Source organism: Ahaetulla prasina, chromosome 1 (assembly GCF_028640845.1).
Source record: "Ahaetulla prasina isolate Xishuangbanna chromosome 1, ASM2864084v1, whole genome shotgun sequence".
NCBI classification, from domain to species: domain Eukaryota; kingdom Metazoa; phylum Chordata; class Lepidosauria; order Squamata; family Colubridae; genus Ahaetulla; species Ahaetulla prasina.
In genome coordinates, this window is record NC_080539.1 from 303,297,572 (window position 1) to 303,315,551 (window position 17,980).

The 17,980-nt window shown below is 34.9% G+C and overlaps 1 protein-coding gene across 3 annotated transcripts in view; it reads right to left on the bottom strand.

Moving 5' to 3' along the window:
* STARD9 (StAR related lipid transfer domain containing 9) overlaps nt 1-17,980 on the bottom strand; it is a 121,904-nt gene that overhangs the window by 74,707 nt on the left and 29,217 nt on the right. For all 3 annotated transcript variants that reach the window (XM_058161995.1, XM_058161993.1, XM_058161994.1), the window contains exons 4-12: nt 11,074-11,190; nt 10,009-10,041; nt 9,859-9,920; nt 8,565-8,677; nt 6,599-6,668; nt 6,022-6,094; nt 5,221-5,288; nt 3,974-4,071; nt 848-1,048 (exon numbers count right to left, since the gene is read on the bottom strand). In XM_058161995.1, coding sequence (XP_058017978.1) covers nt 848-1,048; nt 3,974-4,071; nt 5,221-5,288; nt 6,022-6,094; nt 6,599-6,668; nt 8,565-8,677; nt 9,859-9,920; nt 10,009-10,041; nt 11,074-11,190 — 835 coding nt within the window. The remainder of the gene's footprint in view (nt 1-847; nt 1,049-3,973; nt 4,072-5,220; nt 5,289-6,021; nt 6,095-6,598; nt 6,669-8,564; nt 8,678-9,858; nt 9,921-10,008; nt 10,042-11,073; nt 11,191-17,980) is intronic.

The window sequence follows — 17,980 nt, forward strand, 5'->3', positions numbered from 1 at the left end:
TTATAAAGTATGAGACAAAATGATGCCTACTCAAAAGAAGACAAATTTAGCCACGATGACACACGCCTTAACAACATTTGACTAAATTACAGGAACATGCTGTATCCATGTCCCTGTTTGAAAATTTTCTACAAATTTTAGCTTATCCATTTTTTGACAGTAATGGCTGCCTGACCTATTGAACAAATAGGATTAATTACCCAGTAACTGGGTAGGTTTCTAGAACAATTGAAAAGTATTACTGGCATTAAAAACTCCTAAAACTCTTTGCTGCCACAAAACTATGGATCATCTACTCCCATAACCCTGTTCGTTCTTTAAAATTTGATAGACAAGCATTTCTCCAAAACACACTGGATGCCCTGATATTTCTGGCTAGAATTCAGGAAAGAAAAACAATGCCTAATGTATGGATGTATGCTTTTGTTTTTCCCTTTCTATCTAGTATAGAAAAAACATATTGCAGCAAATACTTAGCTTGCTCTGCTGATAGGTTAGCAGATTATCTCTTTGTTATAATCTGGTCCTACTGGTCTTTTCTTTATAAGCATGTAGGTTTTTTTTTAATGTTGCCAGATCTCTGCCTTTCATAACTACAGTGTAAGGGCAACTTATAAATCTTTTTAAATAAACAGTAATATCTCATTAGGTACTACTGACAGAGGTAAAATACAATTCCATATTGAAATTTATAATTCAATATTCAATCTCTTGCTCAACTATTTTCTATGTCACATGTCTTTCAGAGAGATATTACACTGTCCTTGGGCAATTAACAGAATACTACTTTTAGGAATATTTAGACCATATGACCATTCCTGAAATCAAAGCAAATCTTTACACTTACTTGCAATCATTATGGTCTTGGAATTGCCACCCAGACTATCCTTCAGAAGCCAAGTAAGAATGGAATCCCGATATGGAACATAAGCTTGACGCTTGCAGCTATTGATATTGGAGCCACAGTAACTGTCTGTACGGTCACTGTCCATGTCACTGGCTATACTGCTGATACTCTGGCAGCTGCTGAACATCTGAGTGTTTTCGGCTAAGAAGCAAAAAAAAAAAAAGTCAGACATACAGTAAAAAAAAATATTTATTTCAAACAATCAAAAAATATTTTTTCATGCTAAAGTAACGTTGAACAGTCCAAGATTAAGACTATACTGTTTTCTTCAGGGGCATCAAACTCAAGGATGCAGCCCGCAGGGTACTTAGATCTGGCTGCAGGGCTATCCTGGAAACAGCAGACTGGCCTGCAGTGCTTCTGCCAATAAAAACGGGCTCCTGAGCTCCGTTTTTGGCTGCCACGGCCTCCCGCAACCCTCTGCCAGTGAAAACACAGCTCGGGAGGATTATGGACTGCGTGTGGCCCTCCCAAGTTCCGTGTTTTCACTGGCAGAGGGTTGCAGGAGGCTGTGGCAGCCGAAAACGGAGCTGTTTTTGCTGGCAGAGTGCTCAGGCAACCACAGGCACTCCCAACACAAGTGACATTGAGTTGGCCATGCCCCCCCTGGCCACATCCACCCCACCCCACCAAGGTCAAACACAACCCTGATGCAGCCCTCAATTAAATCAAATTTGATACCCCTGGTTTTATTACTCAATAATTATGGTCGTTTGATCACAGATTAGGCAGTTTTTAAGGTGCCAAAGATCACAATTCAGCCATCCAATTTTATGTATAGGAAGCCATCAAATGGGGTTCTAATGTCATCAGAAAAGCACAGTGGATATTTCATCCCAGGGACGAGGGACTCTAAAGAGAAAAATAGAAGAACAAGTCTCTGGGAATTAAACTATTCCCATGCTTAAGAACTTCCAACAAGAAAAAGTGAAGAATGAGCACCAAAACTGGTGTTGGGATGCTATCACTTTTCTTTCATGGCAAATGTCATCTGTAAATGGCAAATGTTTGGTTGAACAAATGGTAAATGACAAACATTTTGCACTTAAGTTTATTTGCTTTTAATTTTTAACTGTCGTTTCCTAGACAAATGTTACCTCATGTGTTGTACTGATTTAATGATGTGACCCATCATTATACTTTCATGCTATTCTATCCATGCTGTTTTCTAACAGCACAAAATAGCACAAAAGAAAAATAATGAAATGTTAATAGAAGAAATAAACTTCAGGGAAAGGTCTGAATTTATTCAGAAGCTCCCACCAGAAAGATAGAAAGATTTATCCCCAGGATGCCTTTTCTTCTTTTGTTTTCCCTTTGTTTTTCTTTGTTTTTCTTTTCTTTTCTTTTCTTTTCTTTTCTTTTCTTTTCTTTCTTTTCTTACCTCTGTGTATTTCCAGCTACAAAATTATTTTGAATTGCATAAAGGAAGTTTTTCTCCCAATTTAGCCAAGTTCATACGGAAGAAAAGATTCCCAGTAAATATAAAAAATCTTTATTTGTAACTTAATGTACAGAACATGTTTACTACAAATTTCTTAGAACAATATGCTTTTTCTTTAAATCAACTTATTTCTCTCCTGCCTTCTCAAATAAACATACAGAATGAAGGAGCAGAATGAGGCATAATACTATATTATGTTATAAACTGTAATATTAGCTTTCCTTTTTCTTTGAATAGTAGGAATACTATGTATGTTGACCCCTGATTTACTTATAAAATAATAGAGATGGGATAAAAATCAAATAAATAGTAAAGAACAACCATAACTTCAAGAAACCCGGTTAATTATCCCTAATATATGTTTGTTAACTTGAACATGATGGAAACATTTGAAACTCACTAAAATGCTTCTTTAAGTGATCAGACATTCACATATGAATGACTCACATCATTCTTTTTCATTATTTTATATACATTCTCAGCAAAAAGCTGCTACTCTCTTTAGCAAATTGCTGACACTTTCCCACCATTGAAAGCAACGAGTTTGCCATTGCCATTGCCATTGCTAGGAAGCGGCTGGTAGGCAGAGTCCATTCATTCACTAAGTAATTCTTCATCTCTCTTTTAGGGAATCATAACATGCCGAAGTTTCTGAATTTTATGGTCATCAAACAGTAAAGTGGAAGGAAACGGAAAGAAAGCAGGGAAGGAATTTAAGTCTAAAAGAAAAGGACTGCTCTTTCTTTCTCCTTAATACTGCAGCTGCTTCCTGTTTGCCTATTGATACCAAAAGATAACAGGAAATATAAGGCAACTTAACAGGAAGAAGCTGAAAGTGGATAAAAGTAGCAGCACTCTTCACTGTTCCTTGAGCTCCTCATTTCTTGCAAAAAGGGCAAAGAATGCTGCTTCTTAGTCCGTCCTTTCAAGTCACCACGATGCTTCTCTCGGCTGCAAATTGACTGGAAATTCATCACTGATAAGCAAACAGCCAAGACAATACCAGTAGGGTAACTATTGTTCTGGTAGTGGTAAAGAAGTGAAGTAAACTAGTGGGACCCCCAAGAAAATGAAATACAGAAGATAAACAGTAGAGGTATATGGCAGCAACGGTGACAATGGAAAAGCAGTATGGGAAGGGGGAGTGGAGAAAACTTGAGTTATTGCCACAGCTGGTCATCTGCAAGATAAGGAAGCCCCTTATTAAATGTCTGCATGACATTTCTGGGACCACGTTCAAACTGGAGATGTGCATCTCTGCTGTAATTAATTAATTAATTAATATAATATACAAACGATGAAGACTATTGCTTGACATAGTGTAAGCCGCCCTGAGTCTTCGGAGAAGGGCGGGATATAAATGCAAATTTAAAAAAAAATCCACAGAAGCAAAGGCAAGAGCTCCTTAAAAAAAAGGAGATGAATAAATTGCAACTTATGAAGGCAGCCAATGCTTCTTTTATAATTCTGTCTCCCATCAAATAGCAAATGAAACATTTTATGAATACAGTACTTCATTTATTTACCCATGCCCGCTTGCAAATATGCATCGTAGGAAAAGTTCAATAGGTGACACATTAACATTTCATTATGGCTTAAATAAAAGTTAATATTATTTTTACCTAAAGTAGAGATGACAATTCCAAGAGTAACTAATGATTTGTTGATGTTGGCACCCTCTGTGATTCGATTTTTGCAATAACTAGGATCAGCCTTTTCACTGAAACACATAACCAAAGAGATAATTGAAGTAACAGTAATGATTATCAGCATATAAAAGTAGCAGCATAAGAAATGAGAAAACATTCTACAACTCTCAAATAATGAAAAGAATAACCTATTTTCACAAATACAAGCCCTTACATAAAGTTTTCTAATATTTCCAAAACATGTAAAGTTTATATCTGACACGGAAGTCCTGCTATTCAAAAGTCTATGACTTATCCATGGACTTACCACATATATGGTATTACAGAATTACTATTCTATCATCAATCCTATTATGGGTAATCTTATGCCAAACATGCACTCATAACATTGACAAAATGTAAATACAATTGCTTCCAAAGAACTGAGAACCTGTATATGCATCCACTAGAAGGCAGAAGCATTCCAAGGTTTCATTTTTTCCAGAGTACTGAAATTATTCCCACACACCATGTACAGTAAATGCATCTTCACATAATCTGTTAAATGGTATATACAGCTCTAACAAAATCCATTTCACTATTTCTCACTCGTAATATTTTATGTTTGGCAAATGTCAACTCAACCTTTCGCCTTCATTTAAGAACATTTGTCAAAAAGGCGTTCATCAATATTTGTAATGTATTAATAATCAGTTTACTGATGTAAGTTTCAAAATATATTTTGGATTTTATTTTGAAGCATATGAGAAAGCCAATAAAGGTACGCAAGCTCATGTATAAGGCAATTTACACACAGCTTTCTAAATTAAAATTGCAGGTTTCCTATCAACTAAACAGACCATATTCTGTAAAACTTCAAATCATCATCATCATTTAACGACCCCATAATCCCTTGCCAGCAGAGCATTTAATGGCTGGATTCCTTTCCTGTCACCAATGTGGAGCTTTGTTCAGCAGATTTATTCTCATGGTGCCCAGAGAGAGAAATATCTGCCTCTACCTAGGATTGAACTCACAGCCTCCTGATTGTGAGGTGAGAGCTCCACCTCTAGGTCACCATACCACTCTGTTTCCTGTATAACTTTAAATGTACCCAAGAATTCTCACAGAATCCACACACAGAAATTCCACAGCAAACAGTATAAAAGAGAAATTGTTTAACAGTAAACAATCATGCATAATTGGATTTTAAGAGGTTATCTCCAAAAGCTAAGCATTACCTGCCTGCAAGGTCCACTAAATTGATCTTGCTTGCTGTTTCAGAAGGCAGATTATTCTCAAGTATAGCCTAAAAGAAAACAAATTCAAGCAATGTGATTTCAGAGTAAAAATTCAATTTTTTTCTATACTCTAGAACAGAGTGATTGTGTGAGGTGCTTCAAGCGGTCAACCTGCATTTATACCAATGGGACTGCTTGCCTGCAAAGTATATGTACTCATTTGATTTTTATCCTGCTATAGTCTCAATTCTTGGATGTTATGTCAAATTTAAAACAATAATTAAAACAATATGCAACCCAAATAGCAAAAATAAAATCAAACCATGAGAGGGAAATGCTATGATGAAGAACATCATAATTAAAATTCCTAATCTACTTTAAGATAACATAAACACTGAATATTTTCATCAGATATGAAGTTGCAAAGGCAATATCAACTTTTTATCTCAGCAATTCATTGGGCAGAGAGGGAGAAAGTATGAAAATGGAAGGTAGGTTGGCATAAAAGAGACCCAGAAGGATATGAGGGAAAAAAGAGAGGAAGAGATAATGATGGCCTTCTCACTTTTGGTTTTCACCAATCAGTATCAAATTAGCTCAACTGAAGGGGATGCAGCTTTCAATTGAAAAAAAAAATGCCACTCATCAGTGGTTACACAGTTACGAGTATAATATAATGCTCCATGGTACAAATTACTTTTATGACAATGTCATTTTGTTACAATGTATTCATAGATGAAATTAACACCAACAAGACTTGCTTTTATGGGTTTCAAAAATTACTGGGAAAATTCAACTAACTTGAGTATATTGGATGGTGAAAATAGCATGGGATCTACTGCTCGCATCGTGAACATGGGTAGCTGCTGTGATTCTACACACAAGAAAAGAAAAGTTAATAATTTATTCTTTGTGAGGTAGGTAACAGTGACTATGATAACTTATATGGAAGAATAAACATGAAAACAAGTTAACCATCATACCACAAGATTCAGATTTTGATAGAAGCAGCTGAAGTTTAGACCATATATGGATTATCTTTGGAACTAAATGTAAAACTATATTCCACCACATCACTAAACTACATAGAATCACATGGACTTCACATACCGCTATATATAGATTATGTCTATAATTTTTATAAAACACAAGAAAATAAGTTTCATAGAATTAAAACATTTAAATTACGAAACCTATTTAATCATGGTTATATCTGCAGGGTTGAAAACACCACTAATTAGTATGCTATTATAGAGCATGATAATTCCTTGCAATGATTAACCATTCCTTTTGCTGATGAAAGCTGCAATATAGAAGGACAATGAGAAAAATAATTATAAATAAGCTAACATGAATTAGAGTACTTTAATACAAATACCTATTTGCTATCCCTTCTTCCAGAAGTTCAACTACTTGTCTGTAGTCTGTAACCACATGTTGAGATAGTCCTGGAAAAGATTTTAAGGAAGAAGAATCAATAGTTAAAAAAATATTTTCCAGTATTTCATCCCAAAGGTGCTTTCTCAAGAGGCAACTAGACTTTCTGGGTTTTCTTTGAAGACGTTTCGCTTCCAAGCAGCTTCTTCAGCTCTTGGATTAGAAGCAAAACGTTTTCCAAGAAAAACGCCTTTGGGACAACCATGACCTGGACGACTGAGAATCTCCATAGAAATTCCTGTCTCAGGAATCCAGAGGGCACTAAAGAATAGAAATCTTTTCTGTGACATTGAGAGACTCTTTTGATGACCTCCCCTGCAGAAGCAGCTTTCCTAACTGGGTATCCTAGAAGATCTTTTCCTGGGTGGAGCCCAGCTTGTGGAAAGCACTAACCAAGGGGATGTTTTTGGCCTTCAACCAAAAATAGCACCTTCGGGGGGGGAAATGAAAGAAGAACAATATCTCCCACCAAATGTTGAATTATTACTTCAATCAATTTTTTATTTTAATGTTTCTGGGGTTTTTTAATTTTTACTGAGCTCCTCTGATTTTTTACATTTAATAATTTATTGTAAGCTACCTTGAATGCCAAAAAGACAGAGGTGTAAGATATATAGTTAATAAAACAAAGATTTCAAGTAGAAAAATATATTATGGATGAAACAAAGGATCACAGTATTGCTGGAACAAGAAAGGATAACTGCTTAAGATCATTGTGAATACAAAATCAATGAATCAAACTTCAGTTACATAATGTATTTTAATTGTATGGAAGTTAAGAAATACATATTACTAAGGATACCTAGTTATTGCACAAAATATTCTCCATATTTTTCAAATAATTTCCCAAGTCTCCTTTTCCCTTATTAACCTCTATTAAAACATAACATGTGACAGATACTTTCCAAGCAATACCCAAATAATTGGTAATGGGATTGGAAAATTATAGAAGACACAAGAGCACAGAAGACCCAATGAAAGCTCTTTAATCTCACAACACGTGAACAGACTGAAGCACAGTTAGCTGGAAAACTGGGAGCATCCTAAACCAATTCTTCCTTCTGATCTTTTAAGAGTTGCTGGTCATGTTAGATAATGATTGCTCCTTCTATTCATATATCAGGTTATATTACACTATTAGTATATGATTAATAATTCATTCAAACTGAATTATCAGTTTTGAAATCAGTTCAGTCTGGGTATACAGTAAATCATTTTATGTCTATCACATGACCTTGTTAAACAAAGAGGGTTTTATTTTTATTTTAGACATGAAGACAAGCTTTTTTGAAAGTCTGAACTGCAGTGTTACACCATTAGCAGCAGAAAGAAATCAGTACTTGGCAAGACCTTATGAACTGATCCTTAGAGATACATTAAATACAACAGCCTTATATGGAATGCCCCCTAAAGGTCAGGCAGATGTAATTAGCTAGGTCCCGATTACTTGATTTGTCAAGAACAATCTTATCTACACAACTCCATACAAAGTACACCTTTCAAAAGTAGTTTGTATTAATAATTGTAGCTTTTAGTAGTTTTTCATTAGTAGCTTTGCTATTAAGAAAAATATATTCAAGATTTACATTTGATAATTTTCTTGCCAAAAATCATTGACAGTTTATCTCCAATAAATTTTGGCAGCAACTGGAGTATATGTCAGTCATTAGGTAGTTAGGTGCATAAAACATAAAGTTAGGGAAACGTAGAAGTGCCACAAGCTCTTTGAACAACACTGGATCTCCATCCATCCCTCAGAACTTCTAGAAACAGTAAGCAAAAGCAATGGCAAAATGAATGTTAAAATGAAAAAAAACATTTCAGAAGATGCAAGAAAATAAAACTAAAGGACAGAGACTACTAAAGTTCTCTCTCTGAATAATATCTACCTTTAAAAAGACAATTACCTTGAACATATGGACCCATTTCAGGGTGTTCACGGACACGAAGCGTATACGGCTTCTTATGGTTTGATTGCCTTAATAAATCGCGGACTTGCTCATTATAAATTTCTAGGAAACTGGAAAGAAATAGATGTGAGCAAAATATTCTCCATCTAAGTATTTGGACACTGAAGTAGCAAGATCAATCCAGCAAAGTAATAGTAGGGAAAAATCTGGCAAAAAATAATTTTGGCATTCTTTTATTGGTTGGCTTGATGTCTTCTCTGGCTATTTTTGTGATAAAATGAATACAGTTACAAAATATTGTAGTAATAGCTTTGGAGAATATTTGGTAGGGAGGCCCAGCAACTTTAGGTGTTAATATTATATTTCAATCTAAAATGATCCTTTCCTCTCAGAGAAGATTCTTGTTAAGAAAGAGAATTTCTATTGGAGAGTTGTGAATTCCTTTACATTCAGTTCTTAAAAGCCTTCAGAGTAGTGATGGGGCTTGAATAACTAAACAACCAGTTCTCTGGCTGGGTAGGTGTGGCTGGTTAGTCATGTGACTGGGTGGGTGACGTCACTCATCACACTCAGCCCCGCCTCCTGGCCACTCACCTCAAAGGCAGAGGTAGGATTCAGCCAGTTGGGATTAATCCCACCACTGGTTGGCCCCGCCCCTGCCCGTTTTTAGGAAAAGAGGTTGAAAAATAAGTGGGGGAGGGGCCAGCCAGCGGTGGGATTTGCCAGATCACAAAACTGCGCAGAATCTTAACTGTCAGTTTCTCCGAACCAGTGCAAACTGGCAGCAGCCCACCTCTGCTTCAGAGGAATGAACGTAATACCAAATTATAACTCTTTAAAGCAGCCTTTCTTGGGATTTTATGGAAAGTGCAAAGGGTGACTGAACAACCCCACAAAAAGGAATGATTGCTTTAAAGGGTTATAGAAGCTGCTAGATTCATATTCCTAGACACTCTTAAGTACCTTTTAGGAATCAAATCAAAAATACTGCAAAACCCCATTAATTCCATTCCCTGCAGTTTTGCATCTGTAAAAGCTATTATTTAACTATATACTACAATGTAAAAGTTCTATAAAGTTAATGGGACTTCTAAATGTTTAAGGATAACTGAACACAGTCCAAATATTAGACATCCAAACATCCTCTAAAACATGATGTAATTACAAATGACAATAATTATGCTTTCTAGTTCAAAGAAACACAGAAAGAAAGAAATTACCAGTGGTTTGATACAGAAAAGAAGAATTGGTAAAAACATATGACCATATGAGAAAATTAAGTAATACCTACCTAACTTCTACTCTGCATGATGTTGACTGCTTGGAAGAGGCACCTTCTCTTGAAAAAAGACCCTATGAAAAGCAGTAATGTATATTTTCTATCTTATGTGACAAAATTAAGCAAACTTAAATGAAGTATTTCATTTAATAACATAACTACCTGACATATCCGAGGTGTTAATCCAATGGAAGCCTTGAAAAAAAGAAGAGATAATGCAAAAACTGTTCCTCTTGTGTTTTAAATTTAGAAGAATCACTACTGTTGATGCAACTTCCAGAATTCCCTGGGTCTATGACAATTTTCCATGGCCAACTTGTCACGGCCAACTCGTCACAGCCAACTCGCTATAGGACAAGAGTTACACTAATATCGAAGAAATGGTGGAATAGAATCATTAAGGAAAGGATGCAAAGGGAGAGACAGAATGAAATGTGAATGGCAAAAATAAAAAAAATATAATTATTTTAAATAATTAAGTAGAATTATTAAACTGTCTTGCAGTCAGTTGTCCCACAGTGAGTTGGCCATGGCGAGTTGTCCTGCAGTGAGCTGGCTGTGGTGAGTTTTGGCTATGGCGAGTTGTCCCATTCCGGAATTACCCAGCCAGCCTACTGAGCCATGCTGAGAGTTGAAGTCCCCCCCACCCCAATCTTAAAAATTGTTAAGGTTGAGAAACATTGATCAAAAGTGTTGAGTTAGTGTTGAGGGAACAAACAGGAAGCTACATGCCAAGGAAAGGGAATAAATAGCACAAAATAATATCCCGGCTTAAAATGTTCATCACAGCTGTGCTTTAACTTGACAAAGCCAGACTAACTGGCATTCCATGATATTATTTTACATTCTTTCTTATATAGAGGAGTATATTATTAGTACAGGACTATATTCTTGTAAAATAGTATGACAAGTATTATTTTAATATGAACTAGGAAACGGTTACATCTGTTACATTAATGCAAACAATTAAGTTGCCAATATTTTTTTTAAAAAGTCCTTCATATGGTGATCTTCAATGTTAAATAAATATATATATATATATATATATATATATATATATATATATATATATATATATATATATATATATATATAGAGAGAGAGAGAGAGAGAGAGAGAGAGAGAGAGAGAGAGAGAGACAAAGACAAAGACAAAGACAAAGACAAAGACAAAGACAAAGACAAAGACAAAGAGAAAGCAAAGTCAGAATCAAGGGTATAAACTCACTGGAGTTCCCATCATGGTATATGTTTTTCCTGAACCTGTTTGTCCATAAGCAAAAAGACAAATATTGTATCCTTTAAAAGCACTGGATAACACCATTGTACCAAGATCCTGAAAAACCTGCAAAGAACAGAGAAATTATACACTGATGTGTGATGCTAAGTTTATTGTTCGTAGATCTAAAATGCTTTTAAATTCTAGCATAGAGTTTCTCAAAACAGAGAGAGGGAATGGAAGGACAAATGTTTTAACAAAATACGAAGGTCAATCTGATACATTTTTAAATTCTTAAATTTTCCTCTAATCAACATAATGAAATTACTTCACCAAACTTCTTTTACATACATTCCATTCTCTTTTTTTATTGAAAAAGTTTTAACAAACAAAAACATTTCCCCCTCTTTTCCCCCTCTCCCCCCCTCAAAACCCCCTTCCCCCTTCCCTTCCCCCCCCCCCCCGGCTTCCTGGGTCAATCACAAGGTATTGTTATACATAAATCAAACATAGAATAAAATTTTCCCTTCTAATCCAATTAACCTCATTCAAGTCTTTTCATTTCCTAACCCCCCCATTACATAAAATAATACATCCTAATTATTCATTATTAATCTGATATCTGTTTTGTAAATAATCAATCCATTTTTTCCATTCAATTAAATATCTCTCCTGCGTATTGTCTTTCAAAAAGGCTGAGATTTTAGCCATCTCAGCCAAGTGAGTAACTTTCATTATCCATTCTTCTATTGTAGGTAACTCTTTTTTCTTCCAATATTGTCCAATCAGCAGCCTTGCTGCTGTTATTAAGTTCAAAATCAATTTAATCTCAGTCACTGTACAATCCGTTATAATTCCCAAAAGGAAAAATTGCGGCAGGAACTTTATCTTCTTCTTCAGGACATTTTGTATACATTCCATTCTCAATAGGTACAAGTAATCCTCGGCTTATGACCACAGTTGAGCCCACAATTCAGTTGCTAATCAAGACAGTTAAGTGAGCTTTGCCTCATTTTATAACTTTTCATGCCAGAGTTGTTAAATGAATCACTGCAGCTGCTAAGTTAATAGCACAGTTATTAAATGAATCTGGCTTCCATATTGATTTTGTTTGTTGATTGCAAAAAGTTATCACATAAACATGTGATATGCAACTGTTAAAAGTACATGCCAGTTGCCAAGTGTCCTAATTTTGATCATATGACCACAGAGATGCTGCAATGGTTATAAGTGTGAAAAATGGTCATAAATTATTTTTTTCATTGCCGTTGTAACTTTGAAAGGTCATTAAACAAATGGTTGTAAAACGAGGACTACCTATATTAAGTCAGTAGTGAGATCAACATCTGAATATCTGAAGTTTGTTTATATTAATCATTGTTACTGGTATTTATTTGATACATATATTTACATTCTGTAAACATGTTCAGTGACCAAAATAAAATTTGATTTGATTTGTCTTATTGAGGATGAGGGTCATTTCTCAGAAGACCAAAAAAAAGAGGACTGCATGGACTTGCAGCTCAGTGACAGCTTGATAGCTGGTTAATTCATGCTGGAATGAATAGCAAAAGTACAGTTAAGTTCAATGAAGGAAGGATATTTAAATAACAAGTAATGTAGTAAAGTTCCTTCTGGTGAAGTTGCTGAATGGCAAGAAAGAGAGAAGAAAATATATTTTGGGTGGGTTTGGATAAGCATATGCAGTTAATCGAGATATATGGAGGTGTTGATCAATTAACAACAGATCCCAACTCCACCCATTCTGTCCTGCCCACCCCATCTGTAATTAGATCATAGTGTTTGTTGGTATTAATTTACCTTAATTAATTTACCTTAATTAATTTACCTTAATTTAATGTTGTACCTTGATGAACGTATCTTTTCTTTTATGTACACTGAGAGCATATGCACCAAGACGAATTCCTTGTGTGTCCAATCACACTTGGCCAATAAAAATTCTATTCTATTCTATTCTATTCTATTTATGTTTTTAGAGTGTGTGCGTCTTTTAGGATTGTAAGCCACTCACAGTTTCTCTTAGTAAGATAGGCAGCTGATAAATTTTATGAATAAATATAGTAAATCAAAATAATATAATTAACATAACATAACATAACATAATTTTATTGTAATTCAAGAAACTATGATTCTTAATTCAATTCCTATCAAAAATAGAGATCAGCTTCTTAAGAACATATCTGCACTTTAAAGGAATATAAAAAGCTATCCAATTTTACAGTTTATTATCCTATGCATAACCTAAGAAAAGCAGGTGTAATGATGCTACAAGATTAGATTAGATTAATGGTTTATCTACGGTAGTTGTGCATCCTGTTTCCTAGTTTGCCCAATCCAGATTGCAATGGTAGATCAAGATAACGAATACATTCCCACAGTCACCAGGTCATAACAGGGATTCAGAATTTTTTTTTCCTGATTCTAAAATTAGCACAAAAGCTTCATGATTTACCATTCACAACTTCTTCTAACCTGTTTAATACATCTCAGTTGTCAATTTTTGCTGAACAAAATAAAACATAACAGGGGGAAGGTGGGTAGAAGGCAGAAAATAATTGAAAACTATTTTGCATGGCTAGAATTCAGTTACTGTTAGATTTTCTAACAACTAGTTGCTACTGTAAGTTAAATAATAAAATGTTGGGTTTGCTATTTAAGGTTTGTAATTAAATATGAGCTTGATCTTGTTGGATGTATTATCAAATCCTGCAGATCCTATAGGCTACTGTTCTTTATGTATTCTGTGCCATTAATATGGTCAAAACTGGTCCTGTTTACAAACATTGCAAATCTTTCGTATTTCTTAGTTTAGACCAAAATACTCTCAAATATTGCAATTAGAACATCTGTTTTTTATTTAAATTGATGCTTTCTGTGAAGAATGCTCTTTCTAAAAAAGAGGAACAACGCCAACATTGTCAACATTCCAGGAAGTTATACTTTTTAATGAATTCTAACTTTCCACAAAACTATACTAGAACGTGTACTAAAGCTTCATCCTTCTTTTTGGACCTACTCCTAACAAAATATATAGTTATTACAAGAAGCCATGTGCTATTCCTTAGCATCTTCTCCAGTCAATTTTGTTCCAAGTAATTTTATTACATTTGTTTTTTACTACATCAAATCTAGAATTTCCAAAAAGTATTTTATTTTCAGCACAATTTGATTTTCTCTTCCTCTATATTATTCCTTACGCTTTTTGACTTGGTAATTATTATTTTTTTTGCTTTATATACATACAACACTCAGTATCTATCCATCTTCCTTTTTCCAGCATTTCTCTCACAAGCATTTTTTTCTTCAATCAAGGCCATTTTCCCCTGATAATAGTCAAGAATTTTTTCTCATACTTCCCATTAGAATAATTCCACTCATTTCTCTAGCAATTTGTGATATAATTATTTTCCGTTCCAAACAGCTTACACATTCCATTTCCTTATGTATACTTTCCCATGCATTCTTAGCCTATTTTGCAGGGTGTTTTTCTTCCAAAATTGTGCTTTTTTCTTCCTATAGTCATTCTATAATTACTGTATAGTTTTCCCCCCACTTTTTCATGCTCAGTTTTTTCTTCAGAGATTCATTCCTGTCATTACCAAAAGAAATATTTACTGTGGCGCCTATTCAAAGCCTCACATCACTCTTGTACTTTTCACTATCTCTCCATCTTTTATTGTAAATGGTCAGATTTGTATTTATCCCTTTGCTATGCATAAACTTATGCTTAAACCATGTATTTAAAATACAACAAAGTATTTCTAAGCAGAGGGTGTAAACAATCACTAATTTCATTTGTCCTTGTGTCTTTGAATGGACAATCATATTTTTGGCCTACCTTGCTTTGTATCCTCCTCATCCCTTCTTGTTACCTAATGAAACATTTTTTACACTGAATCATACTCATTTAGAAAGTTGTGTTTACAACCATTTGTTTAGTGACTGTTCCAAATTATAGCAACAATAAAGAGACTTACAACTGGTCCTCGCTCTTACAACGGTTGCAGCATCCCCAGGATCACGTGATCAAAATGCAGCTGCTTGGCAGCCAGCATGTATTTACAATGGTTGTAGCATCCTGAACTCACGTGACTGTCATTTGTAACACAGCCAGCAGGCTTGTGACAAGCAAAGTCAATGTGGGGAAGCCAGATTCACTTAAGTAGTCCTCAACCTACAACCACAATCGAGCCCACAGTTTCTGTTGTTAAGTGAAACATTTGTTAATTGAGCTTTGCCCCATTTTGCGACCTTTCTTGCCACAGTTGTTAAGTGAATCATTGGAGTTGATAAGTACCTTGGGTAACGGTCGTAAGTATGAATCAGTTGCCAAACATCTGAATTTTGATCACATGATCATAGGGCTGCTACAAAGATCATAAGTTTGAAAATTGGTTATAAATGACTTTTTTCAGTACCACTGTAACTTTGAACAGTCACTAAATGAACTGTTGTAAGTTGTGGACTACCTCTATGTGATTCACTTAACTACAGTGATTTGCTTAACAACCAGGGCAAAAGAGTTGTAAAATTGGGCACAAATTACTTAACAAGTTGAGGACCTACATTGTTTTTTAAAATTAATCAATCATTACTCTTCCCTGATATATAACAATTCTTACTTTCATGCACACCCAGCTTGTGTGATGCCAATTCATATGACAGATAGATAGATAGATAGATAGATAGATAGATAGATAGATAGATAGATAGATAGATAGATAGATAGATAGGCAGGCAGGCAGGCAGGCAGGCAGGCAGGCAGGCATAAAATCTACATCTTAACTTGCACACAAATATTCATCCGTTGTGCTTCACAGTAACAAATCACATTTGTCTCATTATTTTCTTTCTCTTACTTTCACAAATGAAGTTTATTTATTAATGCCTTTCTTTCTTCTTGCACTCTAAGTCCCAGTCTTTCAATATCCCATGACTGTCAACTGATCTGCCTAGAGAGAATTCATTGATTTACTACTGCTCCAATCCAGTGGAAAATTGAACAGCTGCAGCTTATGACTTTATTAACTCAAGACTTTCCAGGGCACTTTTTAATACAAGAAGGAGATATTATACTTGGTATCAGCATTCCCCGATAATGATATTTCCAGCAAGCTTCTATGATCCTATGCATGCCAGGAACTCCAATCTAGATACCATTCTTCAAGTTCACATAGGGTTGTCATAGTCTAAGGGTATGCAACCTTAAACACTCAAAGAGCCATTTGGACCCATTTCCCACAGAAAAGAAAACACTGGGAATCACAAAACCCTTCCTGTGCCTGACTATTTCTTGAGTGGCCACAAAAATGGCATATGTAGTTGAATTAAATGTTCTGTTTTCTTCTGAAACTTTTCTTGGATTTATCCATGGTTGGCCTACCAGGGGTTGAAAAACTCAATAAATGGTGTGCCGGTGGGTGTCATACATTGGCAGTTGTGATGCATATTTTGAGTGACAGAGAGCCACAGCAGAGGGGTGAAAGAGCCACATTTGGCTCCAGAGCTGCAGATTGCTGACCCCTGCCATAGTCCATCAACTAAGTATATGCAGTTTATCAACACATGAATGATATGCATGATATTCATGTCAGTATAGACACATACAATTAAATCACACAAGTACAATTGTTATGGGGAAAATATTTAAAATCAGTTTCAATGAAAGGGCTGAGCGGTGTGCAGTGATTAGAATGCAGTATTGCAGTCTAACTCTGCCCACAGCCAGGAGTTTGATCCTGACTGGGCTCAAGATTGACTCATTCTCTTCCATCATTTTGAGGTAAGTAAAATGAAGACCCAGATTGTTGGGGGCAATATTGTAAACTGCTCAGAGTGTGCTGTAAAATACTATGAAGTGATATAAAAGACTAACTGCTATTGCTATTAATTGCCGTTTATAAGTTTTTGAGGGTAGTTGGTTTCCTTTTGTGGTGGGCTTTTTTATATTTGGGGTAAATTTTCCATTAAATAAATATGGCATGTAAAGTTCCTAAAGATTTATGATTATGTGATCATGTGAGTTTTTATCATCTAAGATCACATAATTCCAAAGGGGAATACATTTAAATTACATATTAATTTAATTATTAATCCCAATAATTAGTGTAATGAATTTATGGCATTAGTTATTTCATTATACATATAATCAGGATCATCTATATATGCAAATCTAAAAATACTGAATTATGTGAATTAATGGTAGTTAAGGCTGTAATGAAAAGGTATTTTTGGCATTTATCATTCTCATAAAAAATTATAGAATTGAAGAAGCTTTTAAGTGAATTTTTTATGGGAGGACCACAGACAGAATGCAATTATCTTGTGTGTCATCATAATACATATATAGTAATCCACTTTCAAGCCTTTAAATCCAAAAGAAAGACATTATATTTCTCACATTTTTTCCTACAAGATCACAAAATGGGGACAGCTAAATAATCTTGAGATGAAGGGATGGATACTGTAAAATGACACCAGGACTCTCTGCCACCTTACAACATAAAGAATTTTTTATTTTTTTATTTTTGTCATAACAGTGTATATAAGCATTACCATGAAATAACTATATAATATATAAACATATATATGAGCATAAGTATGTAATAACTGTATTAATTGGATATAATGAAGAGGAACAATAGGATAGGGAACGGTAGGCATGTTTGTGCTCTTATGCATGCCCCTTATAGACCTCTTAGGAATGGGGTGAGGTCAATAGTAGAGAGGTTTTGGTTAAAGATTTTGGAATTTTGAGGAGACCACAGAGTCAGGTAATGTGTTCCAAGCATTGATAACTCTGTTACAGAAGTCATATTTTCTGCAATCAAGATTGAAGCGATTAACATTAAGTTTAAATCTATTGTTTGCTCTTGTATTGTTGTGATTGAAGCTG